At 43.9% G+C, this 16,555-nt stretch overlaps 3 protein-coding genes across 4 annotated transcripts in view; 1 reads left to right on the top strand and 2 right to left on the bottom strand.

Moving 5' to 3' along the window:
- txlnba (taxilin beta a) overlaps window positions 1-1,412 on the top strand; it is a 9,535-nt gene extending 8,123 nt beyond the window's left edge. Inside the window, 3 exon segments of the mRNA XM_062468134.1 lie at window positions 1-120; window positions 311-386; window positions 389-1,412. Of these exon segments, the coding sequence (XP_062324118.1) occupies window positions 1-120; window positions 311-386; window positions 389-1,122 (930 nt within the window). The 3' untranslated portion in view covers window positions 1,123-1,412.
- Window positions 1,413-1,778: 366 nt separating this feature from the next.
- On the bottom strand, window positions 1,779-11,611 carry heca (hdc homolog, cell cycle regulator). 2 transcript variants are annotated; one of them, XM_062468215.1, is made up of 5 exons: window positions 11,201-11,611; window positions 6,934-7,906; window positions 6,495-6,661; window positions 3,068-3,222; window positions 1,779-2,280 (listed from the first exon to the last, which is right to left on the bottom strand). In XM_062468215.1, the coding sequence occupies exons 1-5, from the start codon at window positions 11,361-11,363 to the stop codon at window positions 2,116-2,118; spliced, it is 1,623 nt and encodes a 540-aa protein (XP_062324199.1). In that variant the 5' UTR covers window positions 11,364-11,611; the 3' UTR covers window positions 1,779-2,115. The 2 variants fall into 2 exon arrangements, with proteins under 2 accessions (XP_062324199.1, XP_062324200.1); XM_062468216.1 differs by having other exon boundaries at window positions 6,946-7,906; window positions 11,201-11,610.
- A 407-nt stretch (window positions 11,612-12,018) lies between these two features.
- Window positions 12,019-15,651, bottom strand: abracl (ABRA C-terminal like). The gene is made up of 3 exons (XM_062468118.1): window positions 15,518-15,651; window positions 14,815-14,880; window positions 12,019-13,495 (listed from the first exon to the last, which is right to left on the bottom strand). Exons 1-3 carry the CDS (start codon window positions 15,630-15,632, stop codon window positions 13,311-13,313), a joined length of 366 nt encoding a protein of 121 aa, XP_062324102.1. The 5' UTR covers window positions 15,633-15,651; the 3' UTR covers window positions 12,019-13,310.
- Between the last annotated feature and the right edge of the window lie 904 nt (window positions 15,652-16,555).

Genomic DNA, 16,555 nt, shown 5'->3' with positions numbered 1-16,555 from the left:
TGTCTGAGGATCGACAAATTGGAGAAGCTGTGCCGTGCGTTGCAGGATGAGAGACAGTGCCTGTACACGAAGATCAAAGACATACGCCACACCTCCGCTGAGGAAGCTACACCCACCCAGGTGATTCATTGGTTCATTGATTACATGATGAATTGATTGACTATAGATAGACACAGACATATTACTACACACACTATTTGCATGTTGCTTTGGATCAAAGTGTCTCCTAAACAAAGAAAAGTAGGCCGTCATGTAAAATAGAGAGAATCATAACATCCCAACCAACACCCAGGGGGTTCTGTTCACACAGACTGACCCAGAGGTCCCTGGGGCGCCACAAGTGCTGATCCCAGACCTGGAGCTACCAGAGGATGATGTACTGACAGAGAGATGTCCAGGCTGTCCGCAGAGCAGGCCAGGCTGCAGGCCTTCGCTGCCTCGCTGTTGGCGCCCTCTACTGCAGGGGAGGATGATGACGACTCAGACAGCGAGGAAGAGGGGGAGTTGGTCACAGAACCTGCCCAGACCGGGGCCCATGTCCCGGTTCCAGCCCTGCCCCATCCGGTCTCTGAGCCCAAACAAGAACCAGTTGAGGAAGAAGAGGTCCATAAGTGTTCAGAACCAGCTCCAGCCCCAGAAGTCCAGGTCGTTCCTTCTGAATCCTCCATATCAGCACCCGTTCAAGCTGACAAGGTCCAGGAGTCTCCAGAACCACAAGTGGTCCCAGATGTACAAGTCGTTCCTGCTGAATCCTCCGTACCAGCATCAGTTCAGACAGAGGAGGTACCACTGTCTCCAGAATCAGTGCCAGAACCAGAACCTGCACAGGTAGCTGTCACACTATCCTCAGCACCGCTTCCAGAGAAGGAAGATGCCAGGAAGGGAAATGAACCCATCCACTCTCCAGCAGAACCAGTTGAGCAGGCCTCGGTAGCAGCTAAGGTACCAGTAGAAGAGGTGAAGGAGATCCAGAAACCGAATCCAGCACCAGAACCAGAACCAGTACCTGGAGCAGCTACCTCAAAAAGCGACACAGCCAAGCCCGCCCCCTCCAGGGCACAGCCAACCAGAGGAGGCCCCTCTAAGACACCAAAGAAGAAGAACTCTAAGAAGGCTAGCTGAGAAGTGAGGGTTTTGAGTGTGTAAGTGAGCATTAGTCAAGTCTAGTAAGTACCTTCTGTGGCGGTTAGGATGTGCTGTATGAACAGCTTTGTTTGTCTAGACTGGTGCACCTGCAGAGTTGTCACCTTGAAGTGAGGTATATCAGATGGCGAAAGACACAGAAATGTACTATACTTTTCAGATACTGTACAAAGACCTTCCAGACTGTTGCCGGTGAATGGAAACAGCCACAGAATGTTGCGTTTTGAATCCACAATGATGTAACTGGAATAAAGGTCTTTGTATAGACACAGCTGGACTGGAGTTTGTCGGAATACACACACCTGCATGCACACACACACACCCAGACTCACACACACTCTCTCCGACAGCTTTTACACTCTGACCCACCTGATTCACACTGACTCAGTTTGGGATCCACAGAACAGGTGTTTTCATGGCAACTCTGGCAAAGAACAATCACAGGTGCTGAGGAGACAGTCTTGTGCCCCGCAGTGTCAGCTATCCCATAATTTAGCTGTCAGTTACAACTTGAGGCCTTTAGATGGCGCCTGTGATATTCTGCATTCTCCTACCTACTCACCATATTTGTCTTGACCATATTACTAGCTAAAGATTGTTCTATGCTAAAACACATTGATCAAAGACAACACAGGTAACTTTCTCTCCTTTATTGAGAGATTATTTTCATTCTTTGAGTAAAAAAAGCAAATTTGGCATACAGATACATTCACTTGTCACAGTATGATGTGTAGCTTGTATTTTTAAGTGCTTGTGTTCAGATCTACCAGTGACCTTGTCAGAAATGGTAGACAGCGGAACCATACTCTTTTCTAAAACATACAAAAAGAAAATGCTGAAGACTATAGCTTGTAGTGTTTGTAAGGCCCGGAAAATAACTCTTAGATATTTTAGATATTTTTAGATATTTAGATTTTTTTTTTTTACAAAGAAGAACTAACTAATGTAACTAACATGCATACACAACATGTGTCAATAGGCCTCCAGGACTTTGAAGGAGGAGAATGGCTTGACGAAGTGGTAGTCCAGGTTTCCGCAGTGGGGGCACTGCTGAACGTTGCTGTATTCAGAGAAGTACTGCATCCCTATGCGGACATCCACCACTGGTTTCCCACAGTGCTTACAGTTCAGTCGGGCCTGGGGAGACAGGGGGGAGGGGGTGGGAGAGAGAACAGAGGAGAGGGTTAACCTCCTATGGGTTGACATTCCCAGCCCATCCCAAGGGACCGTTTCCGACACTGTTGTGTCAGAGGTGTTGGGTGGCTGGCTGGTTAACACTGATAACAAATCCCATCACCCCACCGCCCCCCACCCCCTCCACCCACCAACACATTTTCAAATGTTCTCTCTTCACAGTCATTTCTCTGTCGTTATTGGTGTGTGCATTGATGTGTTCGTCCGTGTGTGTTTGTGTGTGTCTGCATGGGGTGGTGTGTGTTTGTGTGTCAAGGTGAACTTACGCCACATTCGCATTTCAGTGTAGCGGTAAGTGTGTCCGTGTAAAGTAGGTGTGCTCATCATTTTGGAGCCGCACCGATAGGTTAATGTGCTGTACTACAATGCAGAGGGGTTCTGGGGGGGGGGGGGGGCAAGACTTGGACCCCTTGTGGCCCCGCTAAATGTAGAGTCTGAATAATTACAAACATGGTCTTTTGCCTGTTAAGAAAACTACATGACGACAATAATGTTTAATATAACAGGCCCCTCTAACAGTACAACTGGCCCCCGCTTGGCCCCCAGTTGAATGTTCTAGAACCTGCGCTACACTCTCAAAAGTTGAGCTTTTCAGCTGTTCAAACTCAAACGCCCCAAAACTGAGACAGCGTTTCATACAGGTGCACGCAGCAGAGAAAACATGGCGTTCCGTTCACCGAAGCGAGCAGGAGACTCGCCCGTCGGAGGTCGCGCGGAGGTTGCTACCCACCTGACAGCACGGCGACGCCGCCAGGATATCGTAGGTGTACATGGTGCCCAGTTGGTGCCAGCTCCCGTCCCACCTGGACTTGCACTTGATGCAAACGATCTTATGGACCCCCTCCAAACAATCCACACAGATGGCATAGAGATGCATCAGTCTCCCTGCAGTCCACACACACACGCACACACACACCGGACTCAACTAAAAGGCAGTACACACACACACTACAGCAAAATGTGCGTGCACTAATGGAAAGTCTATTATTCAGATGCATATTAGCCAGGTACATCAAACACTGGATCAAAGCATATAACTGAAGCCCCCACATTGAAGTGGTGAACAGTCTCCACAAGGCCTATCACCATTGCATATGCATACTACACAAGATTACACTCATGTGCCATAACAATTACACGTTTATTTATTTATTTCGGTATGAAAGCAATTAGTTTGGTCGCGCTTGTTAGGGCAATGGGGATACAGAATGTGTGTAGACTGCAGAGAAACAACCGCTATTCTTTATTTTCAGCACTCTCTTATATTACACAGGGATTGACAGTGTGACATTATGATGCAATATGATGGTGAGATCCGCAGTGGTCTGGCCTGTTGTAAGCCACATGTTTATGTCTAAACGTATTTGTTTGTGTCCGTATAGTTGTGTTGTCTTTCCTACCAAAGCAAATTCCTTGTACGTGTAAACTGAAACTGGATTCAGATCCTTTGGTTTCTCCCCTCTCTCACTTTCACATGTCAACGTATAACTTCCAGAGAATAAACAGCGTCTCCCGACCAATCAGCTGTTCCTTCTGCTTCCATTTAAAGCCCACCTGTCTCCTGTTGATCAGTTGATTGATTCTGTGTTTGTGCTGTTCGTTCCAGTCGACTTGGTTCGCTGTGTCATTCGTTGCTGTCAGCTATTATTTGTTAGTTGTGTTTTGAGCTCGGATATACTGTATATCATATATATCATATCATCCTCTTGTTTAGTGTTGACTTATTTCAGTTTTTTGCCTATATGCTACATGTTGCTTTTTGTTTGGTTTGGTCATTTGCAAAGGAGGAAGGGGACAGGGCCCCGTTCGTCGTAAGGGTTGAAGCTAAGTTAATCAATTGTCCCTTTAGCCCGTTAACATTAGCGAGATGAGTGAGAACAGCAAATATCGGTTCGTCAACGGCTGATCCGCATCCAAATCATGTGGTTAATTTCAATCAGGCTAAACTTATCAGGGAAATTGCACGTGCACGTCCTACTTCAGAAGGCAGTTAAGGTCGATCACCAAAACCGTGATTTTCTAACTGTATGATGGCGGAAAAGACGAAAGAGAGAGCGGTGATAGGCTATCTCGCCATCCGAGCAAACTATTATAATGAGTCTCTACGAAGACAATAAGCATATTATCATGGCTAAGTCAAACACCGCCACCGCTGCCAGAGCAAGACAAGCAGCTTGGCAAAAAATTGCCGATAAGCTAAATGCGAAAGTTTTGGGGAAATGTATAAGCTCATCTTAAGTGCCTCATTACCCCAATCAATCAGATCACATTTCTTTAAATGTTTCTGCTGGCAGTAGGCTTAATGGAAATTAATAATCGAATGAGATCTTGCTAGCGAAAATAATGGTCTCAACTCTTTCAGAATAAGTAGGCTAGATAAAAACAAGGCCAAAGAGTATCTAATTGATACGAATTCATAGACACTTATGAGGATATATGTAGGCTACTGCGCTTATATATATATGTGTATGTGTATATATGCATATACACATATATGTGTGTGTATATGCATATATAATGTAGGCCTATGTGTAAATCCCTCTTTGATTTCTTTGACTGGGACATGGCAGGGAATATGATGAATTGATTCATCAGCTGGTTAACCCTTGTGTTATCTTCGGGTCATTCTGACCCATCAGTCATTGTGACCCACCGTCGTATTGCGACAAATTTACCGCATACAAAGACAAAGTGAAGCATTTTCTTTTAACAGCTAGGCTGTCTCAGACCCCCCACATTGCAAAGGTTAAAAGAAAATTATTTTAATTTGTTTTTGTATTGGGTAAAATTGGGTAAACACAACGATGGTTCGTTATGAACCTTTGGGTCATGTGACCCGAAGGCAGCACGAGGGTTAAGCGCCAAGTACACTTTTCTTACAGCAACGCATGCTGCGGCTTTGCCAATGTTTTCTGCATTGCCTATACTGTATAAAAATGTAGCCTATAGCCTACCTGACGCAAAAAAACCTCAAGGCTATGCAGTCTGAAGCACAGTTAAAGTTTCAAGTAGCTTTATTGTCAATTTCTTCACATGTCAAGATATAAAAAGGAATCGATATGACGTTTCCCACTCCCACAGTGAAACATATAAAAAGCACAGGCACAACAGATAAGACAAGACATTTTGTAAAATATAGCGTTACATATTCACATACAGCAGCATAAGCTCATAATACGGCATAAAGCTTGCTGCGGCGTGTGATATTTGCAATGTACGGCCCGAGAAGGTCTTGCAAATAAATGAGTCCATGTCGGCTGAATCGATATCGCTCAAACAAGAACTCATCCGTGTGAAATAAAGGATCTTGGCAATCGCGAAGAACTCTATTGGTATGGAAAGCTAATCGAACTCAATTATAGCTCCTTGGTCAACTGGGTCTCTCAAAAAGGGAGCTGCCATGTTATTTTCTGGGGGTGTGGCAAGCTTATCCAGCTACACTTACGTTAGCCTGCTCTGGAGCAGGTTAGTGCTAATTGATATGTTACTATGGTGATTTATCGAAAGTTGCTTCCACGAACCAAAAAGAGTGGCGTTTTTTATCTTAGCCTGAAAATTAGCTCGCTAAACCGCTTAGCGAACTACGACGAATACCCCCCAGGTAAGCTGAACATGGGCATACACCACTTCACATAGTTTATACTTGTTATACACTACTTTCTAGAACTTAAAAGTGCCACCTTTGTACTTTTGTTACAGAGGCATGATTTGGGTTAGGAAGGTTATTAAGCACTTTTGCCGTTCCTTTGTTCCCCTGTGGAGATCATTTTGTTGACATAAATATCACTTATTGTATTGAAAGCATTGTCACTCGTAGTTGTGCAAGACACACACTGCCAAACACGGTACATATTTGTCAGACCCTTCTCTCTCCCTTGACGGAGGCAAACCAAAGAGAGGGTTGTAACTGTAGCTGTGCTCTGAGAATATTTACTTTCTCACACACACACACACACACACACACACACACACACACACACACACACACACACACACACACTCTCTCTGCTTGACAAGGAAGTTAATCACACTGAGTTCTTTTCAGCACCACTCAAATGCAAAATCTAAGAAATATCCTACAACAAAGCTGCATACACAGTATCTATGCATTTGTACGTGAGTGTTTATGCATGTGTGCGTGCATATGTCACACCCACCTTGCAGGTGACAGGGCACGTCGTACTCGATCTCGTCGTGTCTGGAGGGGCTGAGGAACAGCGTCCCGTCCACCAGGGGGAAGTGCTCGAATACGGGCAGCGTCCGGTGACACAGGGCACAGTTCACCATGTTCCTGTGGCTGGCGCTTAGGGCTGACAGGATGAACCTGCAGGACATACCCTGGATGTTAGCATTCCAGCAGACCTACTTCTTAAGAGCATCTTACCAAACAAGACTGTAAACATGTTTAAGCATCTCATCGATGAATAAACCATGAGCTTGTCTTGGGTTTAAAACATTTCACCAAACCAAGTTTTTATTTAACCAGTATAATATTCTAGCAGGAACCAAATAGGGTTCTTTAGGGTTTTAATATCGTTCTACCACAGCATTGAGCTAAGAACATTTTTGGAACCCCTGAAAACATTTAGCAACAACCAGGTGTATGACCTGCGTAGCTCCTCCCCTTGGCCAGTGTGGGCGTCGTCCTCCATGCGGACATGGTAGGTGTTGAGCTTGTGGCGGGGGACGTGAGTCAGCAGCTCTGTCAGGTCCAGCCTCCTCAGGAATTGCACCTGTGCCTCCCCCCCCATCCCGCTGGGGGTGAGGCGGGGCAGGGGGAGTGGCAAGGGGAGGACCACGCCTGGGTCCAGGTGAGCCCCTCCCATCCCACCCCGCCCCAGGACTCCGCTGGCCAATAAGTGCTTCCGGTGGGACTCCATGTGAACGGCTGTCTTCAGGAACTCCCCAAGGTGGCGGGACCCCCGGGGGCCAGTGAAGGCAGCGGGGGGAGAGAAGAAGGAGAAGCCCGAGGGGGGGGACTGTCCCAGGGAGTCGCAGGGTGACCGAGGGCCCAGAACGCTGCTGGAGAACAGGCCCCTCTCCAGCGAGCTCTGGTGTTCCAAGGACTGCCTGTGTGGTAGTTCCTGGCTGGAGGCCCGCTGGGCCAGCTTCCCTCCTCCTGCAGCTCCCCCAGGGAGCCTACTCTTCTTGGGGTCGTCCAGCGGCTCCAGCCCCCCCACAGCCCCGGCCAGCCCAACCGCCCCAGCCTTGCCCAGGCTCTTCTCTGGCTTTTTCTTGCGGTCGTCCTGCGTGCGTCTGACCTGGTACCAATCTGTGTCCTTCTTCAGGTGACCCTGACCACAGCGGCAGGAGCAGAACCTGAAGGCCAGGTCGTAGCCCTTCTTGGTCCACATGTTCTGTCGGCACTGCTTCTCGTTCCAGGAGCGAGCGCGGCCAATACAGTTGAACTGGACCAAGATGCTGCTCTCCCACTCGTAGAAGCACTGCAGGTGCATCCAGTTGCCGTAGGGACAGAGTTCGCTGTTGCACAGCACGCGCTGGTAGTCATCCTTGTCCAGGTGGATGGGCCGGCCCAAACTGCACACCAGGGGGGTCGCACATGGGGCCTCTACAGGGGTCAAGAGGTCAAATATCTTATATTAGACACTTACGGTATATGACACAGACTTCAGAACTTTAGAACTATACCAAGGGGGGTCACTAAGGATGAGAACCATAAACCTGTTCTTCTTCCAAAAATAAAAGGTCAGGACACTTTTGGTTCCACTAATGGTTCTGGAACTCTCCATTATGCACGCTGCAATGTTTCTGTGCAGCTGTAGAAACATTTAGCACACACGCACATTCTCGGTCAGATGACACAGGTGAAGGAGATAATGTTATATGCAACAAATGTGCATTGTAAATACATGTAAAGGGGGCTGCACTAGCAATATGCATTTACAGCAGCACAGCATCACCTTCAACACCGTGTGTTCGAGTGCAAGTGCAATACCTTTCCCACTCTCCTCACCCCATCCATCGATAGGCACAGCCTAGTGGATCTCAGTCAGAACAGCCGTGGATCATGCCTGATAGCTGGAGTACATTATCATGGCTTAGAAACATTTGCCCGCGCATTACGTTTAAGACGATCAAGTCCAGTTCACATCTTTCACCATCACTTCAAGCCCAAGACACTTGAGCTAATTAGGTGACAAGGCAAAGCCACTAATAATGTATTATTGTAATAGGCTACTGTGCTTTGTGTTGTAGAAATACAATCAATGTGTTTAGGGTTTAGTGGTCAGAGGTAATTGGTTAAAGACATGTATGTCGTCAGTCTTAGTAATGTAACTTTATTAAACTGATTATGCATTGCTTTAAAGGGAGGTTAGTGTGGTATTACAAAAATACAATAGGAATACAACAAGATATCAAATGCATTATCTGAGGATGACATTTATCTCATTGTGTTTATCATAATGTCAACTAACAATTTAAAACACAACAGTGGGATTTATTGGACATATCACACTTACTTAATTTAGTTGGGTTTTTTTGTCAATAAAATCATCAGTATCAGAATAGTGTGGAAGGATCCTACAGGCAGGGGAAACCATTAAGCCAAGGGAGTGAATGAATCAGGAAGTTTTTTTTCTTCTGCTACCCACAGGAGCCCTCAGGAAAGAAACTCCTTGAATCCTAACCTGGTGTTCAGTTCTGTTCTTTATTGTCCCACCGGGGAAAATTCCATACACAGTTGAAGAAGCTACTGCTCCTCTTCAAGCTTCACCTTGGCTAACTACTCTTCTGCTTGGCCTACCGGCATCTAAAGCAGCACTTCGGGTGGGTGCAGTCTGGCAAGAGACTGGACCCACAAAACTGGTTGACGTTGCATTTGATATTACGTTGATTTTGCTCCACTGCACAATGCACTATTGTAATTGAGATGTTATTGTTGCACTGTCATATTGTTCTTATTGTTCACTGTGCACATGTTAACTGAGATGTGGTTACTTTGCTAAATACTTTTAGAACTATGTACATTCGATCCTTGATCTTCTGTTGTACTTTCAAACCACACTATTTGTATGCTGCTTCGGAGTAAGTAAATGTAACATTCAAATGTACTGCAGCTGTGGACCTAATACGCTAGGAGTCATGGAGGTCAGGGGCCTGATCTAACATGGTGGTACCCTGTTGGAAGAAAACTGTCTCTGCATCTGTCTTTAAACCACTAGATGTACTGTAGTTACTGCACACATCATTGTACGCTTATCTCAGTGTGGGCTGGGGTAAGCAGTGTGAGGGGACAGCAGTATTTATTATTGCTTTTGGTAACATAATTTTGTGAGTTTATCTGTATGATCTCTAAATTAGATTTGATTCGATATAATTTATCCCGGATGGGAAATTCAGATGTCACAGCAGTCCCAATAAAATTTACAAGTAGCCCCAATCAAATGTACACTGTTCAATAGGCTACTCTTTAATCCAACTACCAACAAATGAGAAATAACCATCAGCCAACTCTAACCTATCCAGTTAAATTTCAGAAGAGCTGAAGTTGGCAATCTGTAAATAGCTTCTTGATGGTATGAGCATCTACTATGGGTCACAAGGGACTCACATTACATAAAGTGTCATCTTGATTTTTGCCAAAAGCCAGTACAGATATATTACCATCGCCTATCACCCCACATTGTTAACATCTAGAGGCAAAACAAACAGTACCACCAAGGACTCTCTACCTTGCTTTGTTCCTTTGGTGAATACTAACCAAGGTAAAATAGCTTTTCGTTTATATGCACTTCAGAAGTGCAATGAAATCTATATTACTTTTAAGATTAGCCACTCTGACATTGTTTTCCGATGAATTTTGGTTGAGCTTTTAATCTTTCAGAATCTTATAAGGATTGTCAGCATGGGCATTCAGCTTCAATGGGATTTTCCCTTTTCATAGACAATACATAAAAAGTCATCTTCAGTGATAATAATTCCAGAGAGGGCACAGTGACATGGTTGTAACCATGTTGTTTCTGGGTAAACTTCCCTTCACCAGAATGGCATGAGAAGTCAAATGAGGAAATGCATACCAACATAATTTACAATTACAAGATTTCCAGAGCAAGATTTGAGATTTTTACCAAGTTTGTGTGATTGTTTGTGTGTGTGTGTTCACGTGTGTGTGTGCCTCTATGGGTTTCCTCCTTTCATTTCCTGTATACCAACCAATCTTCCACAAGCCACCATGCTTACTGCACAGCCTTACAATGTAAGACAGTATTAGGCCTTAGTGCCTGACATACCGCAACAGTACCACAAAAAAAACTTATAGGACAGCCCTTTAACTGCAGTGCAGCACACCCTCAGAAGCAATGACCTCCTAAAACTGTCAGTGAGTGATTTAATCTGCGTCCTAAGATTCTGTGTCTGTACAATATACGGGTTCCAAACTGGCTGTGCTGCCATACTGTATCATATTCTGTTGATAGAGTGATTCTGTGAGGTTTTCAGATGCAAGCCTGTGTCTGCACAAGTGCATGCTTGGGGGGTTGATTTATCTAACCCAGGCTACACAATTACTATCAACAGCCAAGGTATCAAATGAGGTTGAACTTGAGAGCTCAGACAAGAGGGGAGGTTACCCTGCATCAAGGCCATGACTAAAAACATTGATAATGTGCGTTGTGATATTACGGGATGTCAACACAAGTGGGCTATTAAAATATGTGCATGGTACCCGATCAAAAACACAAAACCATCATTAAACGTTCACGATGTTCTCTGTAATAGTGTGCAGATGAAAACAATGCATTGTGAAAGCAGTATGTAGCATAATGTGCGCACAAGCAAGACGCTCCCTGGTAATCTATTGCATTAATAACTTAAGTCGTGCATGTTTTGACACAACTCTTACCACTTGTGTGTTCGTTTATCGGTGCAGCTGTAGCCCCTAGTAATGCTGTCGCTAGTCCGGGCGCTCCTCCTGTTGCGGCCGCACTGGCTCCATTTTCTTGTTCGTCTCCACTACTGTTGGTGCGTTTGCTCCTTTTCCCCTTGTTGCTTTTCTGGTTGGGCATTTTACTGAGATCCACGTATCAATAAAATCCCCTATCAACGGCTGTTGTGGAATGACATCTCAGCAGATTCCATTTGTTTTGATTGAGGTATGCAATGATACTGCCGTCTTCTTGATGGCAGGTCTACAGTTTTTCCACAGCTACAGTATAACACCATCCCGATTTCTGCAGTTATGACAGCAAAGGTAACATACCAAAGAGGCGTGTCCGTCTCTTGTTTTGATTCCTGCTCTGAATGTGGATCGGTCAGGCGCTGTTCTCATCCAGCCTTCATGACGTAGCAAGCGCAACCCCGCCCCCCCGACCCAAGTTGAGTTATTATTAGACTTCCCAGCCAGGGAGTCCCGTCTAGCGCGCTAGGGGAACCCAAATTATAGCATAACCCACAGTAGGTCGTAGACTACAGTATGCCTACTACCGAGGAAGTGCTCTTATAATGTGACATATCGAAGATGCATAGAACAACTATCTGCATTCTCTTGAGATCTTTGCCTGTATCCCTGTCAGGGAACCATCTTGCACATATTGGGAAATTGAGGACCTGATACTTGACATGCAAAAGTATCGAAAATGTGACACTTCCATGTGAAATACAAAATGAATTGATTTAGAGCTACATGATGAAAGTTGTCAAATCAGACACAGAACTCAGCCATTAAGGTGTTAGGGTTCTGGTTTATTTTTTGCTTGCCATTATTATTGCCACTAAAACACAATGATGGACTTTCAGCTTTACCTTGGCCAAGTCAGGTAAGACAGGCAGGCATGGTGTTATATCATGAACAGTGCAGAACCTTGTTACATTTGTGGTTTGTCTTGCACGGCACTTGCTTGCCCAATTACTATTGCTTACCATATCAAGTTTTACATGTATGCAAACTGTGACAGCAAAACACCTTGTATGATCAGGTTGTTGTTGGCCCATAAACTGTGATCAGTTCACCATCAGAATTTGCAGTTACAATCAATTACATTAAAATTCCATCCAAATAGCAAAATAAAAAACTGAACTGATCCCAGCCCTGCTTTACCTAGAAGGTCAACAGAGTGGATCCAGAAAACCGACAATGACATAACTTTTTAACTTAAATACATTCAAGTACAAGTTTTATGTCTTTGGGAACAAATGGCTACATTATCTGGAATTACAGAAAAATAACCTAACTGGACTGGACAGAAGAAAAAAGGGTTGTACACAGGCCACAGACTACCCCCCCCCCCCTCCCTTTTTTAAAGCACAGGTTAGTAACACAGTTTGGTCGTGTTAATTAAGCCCTGAGCAGAACCAAAGCAAAACCAACATTGGTTATTTGGCACAAATCTTTGTCTTTTAATACCGCTAAAGATTGCACAGAAAAACCCATTGGCTTAATCCTCCCTGCTTTGTCCGAAGGCAAAGGTTTGTATGGTAAATTTGAGAAAAATACATTCTTGCTCTGATATAAAGCGACCGGTACTCAAACTTTGAGTACCGGTCTCAATCTACCGGACTCAATCTAAAATGAACATGTGCAAAAAGCTTTAATGGAAACACTTGAAATCTTTGTTATCCTATTTAAAAGTCATTTAAGTCTTAGAATGGCATACAAAGTCTACAAGAGGTAGCAAAACAACTATGTAAACAATGCATGGAATCATTTTGGTGACATTATCTTAACTTACAAGATTCACAAAGGAGGCGTCAGATTTGAAACACCGTAGGAGTGTTTGAATTTCATTTCTATAAAATACTTTCAACATTATGAAAAAAGCCATATTCCAATGTTTTGTCTGTGGTATACAAAATGTTACATTCTGAACCTGTACATTTAAAGTCCTGAAAGTGTATTAAAACGCAGACTGACATATGTTACCCCCGGTATCTGAAATACCAACGCCTCCCAACAGGGTTCATACTGACACACTCCGACACATAAGCACATGCAAACACTGAAACACAACCGTGTATCATTCTTGCAGAAGAATGACATCCACATTGTCGTGGACACCTTGGAGGAGTAGCTCTCCCTCAAAAGTAACAATTTTCTTCCTCTTGGCTGCCCTCAGTGTTCCGACCAGTGCCTCAAAGATGTTGGCACACCTGTCATCGCTGAACAGCACCCCAAACTTTACGCTTGTCTTTCCATCCGCATCTGTGAGACGATGGAAAAAGGGGTTCAACAGTCAAGAAAATATTACTGAGACAACTTCATGGACCTTCTTTAGTTTTGTTTCCCAGTGCCTTCAACACCATCCAGCCCCTCCTACTGAGAGACAAGCTGACAGATATGAGGGTGGACTCACACCTGGTGACCTGGATTACGGACGACCTCACAGGCAGACCCCAGTATGCCAGGCTGAGGGACAGGTCCTTTGAGACTGTGATCAGCAGCATTGGCGCACCACAGGGATACTGTCTCCTGTACATTTCTGACTACAAGTACAACTCCTGAGTTATGCCACATGCAGATTACACTGCAATTGTTGTAGTGAAGTATTTTGTTCCCCAGGCCATATGGCTGTACAACTATTCCCAGCAATGGAGGGGTAAAATCGAATGCTCACATGCATTTGTTCTCTAAGTCATTAGGCTGCTTGACTGTCAGTTACTGGCTATGTCATCTTTATGCAAAATGTGCACTTTTATGTGTTTAATATTTACATCCAGTTATTTTATCCACATAAATCATTATTATTGCACTGTTTCAGCTCTCAGTAGTAGTTCTGGTGGCTACATTGTAATTTCACTATAACATTTTTATTCTTATGTGTATTGGTGTTTTGTATGTGTCATATAAGCTACTGGATGCCTAAATTTCCCCCGGGATCACTCAATTATCTATTCATCTATCTATCTACTTATAGTTCAAAAAGAACCTTTCCTTGATATAACTATTGCACAATATTAGGCTACTCCTGTGTCAGCTGGGAAGCTTTTTCTCAAATGTACATTCGCAAATGACAGAAGACTTGCAGAATCTGCCAAATGCAAGTCCTTTTTGCAGTGTGTAATGTAAAAGAAGACATTACTGTCTCAAAACAACATATCTGGCAGCATATGGCTTGGCATTTGTTCCCTTAACCCTGCGGGGGCATGCCTTTGAACCCCTCCCTCCTCCCCATCCAACCCTCTGAGACTGAGACATTCATTACAGGCACAGAAACACAGTGGAATAGCCATGCTATCACAGGCCATGGCAGCTGAAAAGTAATAAGAAAAAGCATGCCAATGTAAATAAACATGAACACTCTTTGTGCTAGCCTGGGGATTCTCAATAAGAATGTGAAGTGGACATATGGAAAAGTCAGACCAAGCCCTGTTCAGCAGCTACAACCACCAAGCACTCCAGATCGTAGATTTGAACTAGCCTGGACAGGTATTCATATGGATGAACTTCAGACAGTTTTCCTGTGTTATTAGTTTGATCTACTATTGAAGTGGAGCTGAACAAACACATTGTAACCTACTTACTTTTGCTGCCAAGACGCTGGATCTCCTCGACAAGGAGGGATACTTCGTGCTGGACATTCATTTTTACTATAAGAGAAAATGTAGATCTTCAGATCATTACTGTGGTTTATGAATTGTCCCTAACAATCAGCAATAACATTAGTAGGCTGTTGTGGGGGAGGGTTGGGGTGTTACAGTAGGCACCGGGTTATTGGCTGCCCTCATTTTTATAGGCTATTACGCCAGACATAAACCATCACTCTTACGAAAAGTGTTACGCTGTTCTGGATATTAAAATATACATTCCTACTGAAATTCTAATTAAGATATATCTCCAACATTGTAACAATCTACGCGTTAGACTCGAGATTCAAACTTCTTTCAATGCGGAAGTGGCTTTGTGAATGTGAGTAAACCCTTTAGTCGGTTTATAATCACAATTAAATTATCTACACGCAGCTGAATGTCCGATGAGCTGTGGTCCATGGGCAAACACAAATGTATCTATCAGTTATTATAATCATCATAAATGACTATGTGATACACTGACACGGCTTGTATGGCCAGCTCTGGGCGGACAATAGGGAACATAGGCTGAGCGGTTAATTATTGGTTGAAACCAAGAAGTGAACAAATAATAATAATAAAAAGCTACACAAGCCTAACCAACTGACATAAATCAACACATCTATTTAAAGATAGCTTTAATTATCACAATATTTACCTGAGTTGTATTTGCCGTAGATTCTGGAGTTCTGCAGCAGCGCTGAAAGATACAAGCAGCCAGACGCGAGAACCTCACCAGGAATGGTGGCGCTGTTGCTGACGTCACGTGCCATAACTCCTCCCTACCCTAGGTGGCACATACTGTGAATATTCATTCTAACAAGTGCCTGTTGTAAATAATTTGTTCTCAATTCTCTATCCATGTTCTTCGCAGAAATGTCCACCTATCCAGGGTTCGAAATGAGGGAGGCTGGGCGGATCCGAGAGCCTCTGTGAGTCTATAGGGACCCTCCATAATATAAAATCCTCCAAAAAATTCGGAAACGTCATTTCGGTCGATTATTCCTCCCCTTCAATAATACCAATTGGTATTGTATTTTATATCGTTGGAAAGCCTGATTAGTCACCTTTACAACGAGGTACAACTTGTAAGGATCGTGTATTCGTGGAATGAGAAACACAGCTAACCGTGTGGGTTGCGGCCCCCCAAAAAATGCCCAAATCCCCTGCAATATTCTATGGGGCGCCGTTTGTAAAGGTTGCACGTCCGTTAATCCAGCTCAGTTTTCGCACATTTAGCACAAATAAATGCAGCAGAATTTTCAACCGTAACTTTTTTAAACATTTAGAGGGAAATTCATCTAAATACATGTCATAACTTATCCAGAGCATGTTCTCCAGTAGGCTACTTTGACAGTTAAATGGAAACAAACGCATGGGTAAGGTTTAATACTTGAGGTGTATTAAAAGTCATATTTTTACAATTACAATAGTGCAGTTATTTCATTTCTCACCTAAAAAAATGTTTTACGTGAGGTATCGTTCTTTTGTATCGGGGTATTTTTACAAGTAGGCCTACATGTTATCGGGCGATACCGGTATCGGTGCATCCCTATAAATAACGTTTCCGAACTTTTTTTTGAGGAGTTATATTTATATTTGAGGGGTCCCACACAATAGGCGTTTTTCATAATGTTACACGTCCGTAGCGCTTGAAATAATGTATAATTTTCATGAGTGAATATCAGGTTGGCTC

This window comes from Osmerus eperlanus, chromosome 8, assembly GCF_963692335.1.
Source record: "Osmerus eperlanus chromosome 8, fOsmEpe2.1, whole genome shotgun sequence".
NCBI lineage: Eukaryota > Metazoa > Chordata > Actinopteri > Osmeriformes > Osmeridae > Osmerus > Osmerus eperlanus.
Note: the sequence above shows the minus strand (reverse complement) of the source record. Positions and strands in the feature narration are given on the sequence as shown.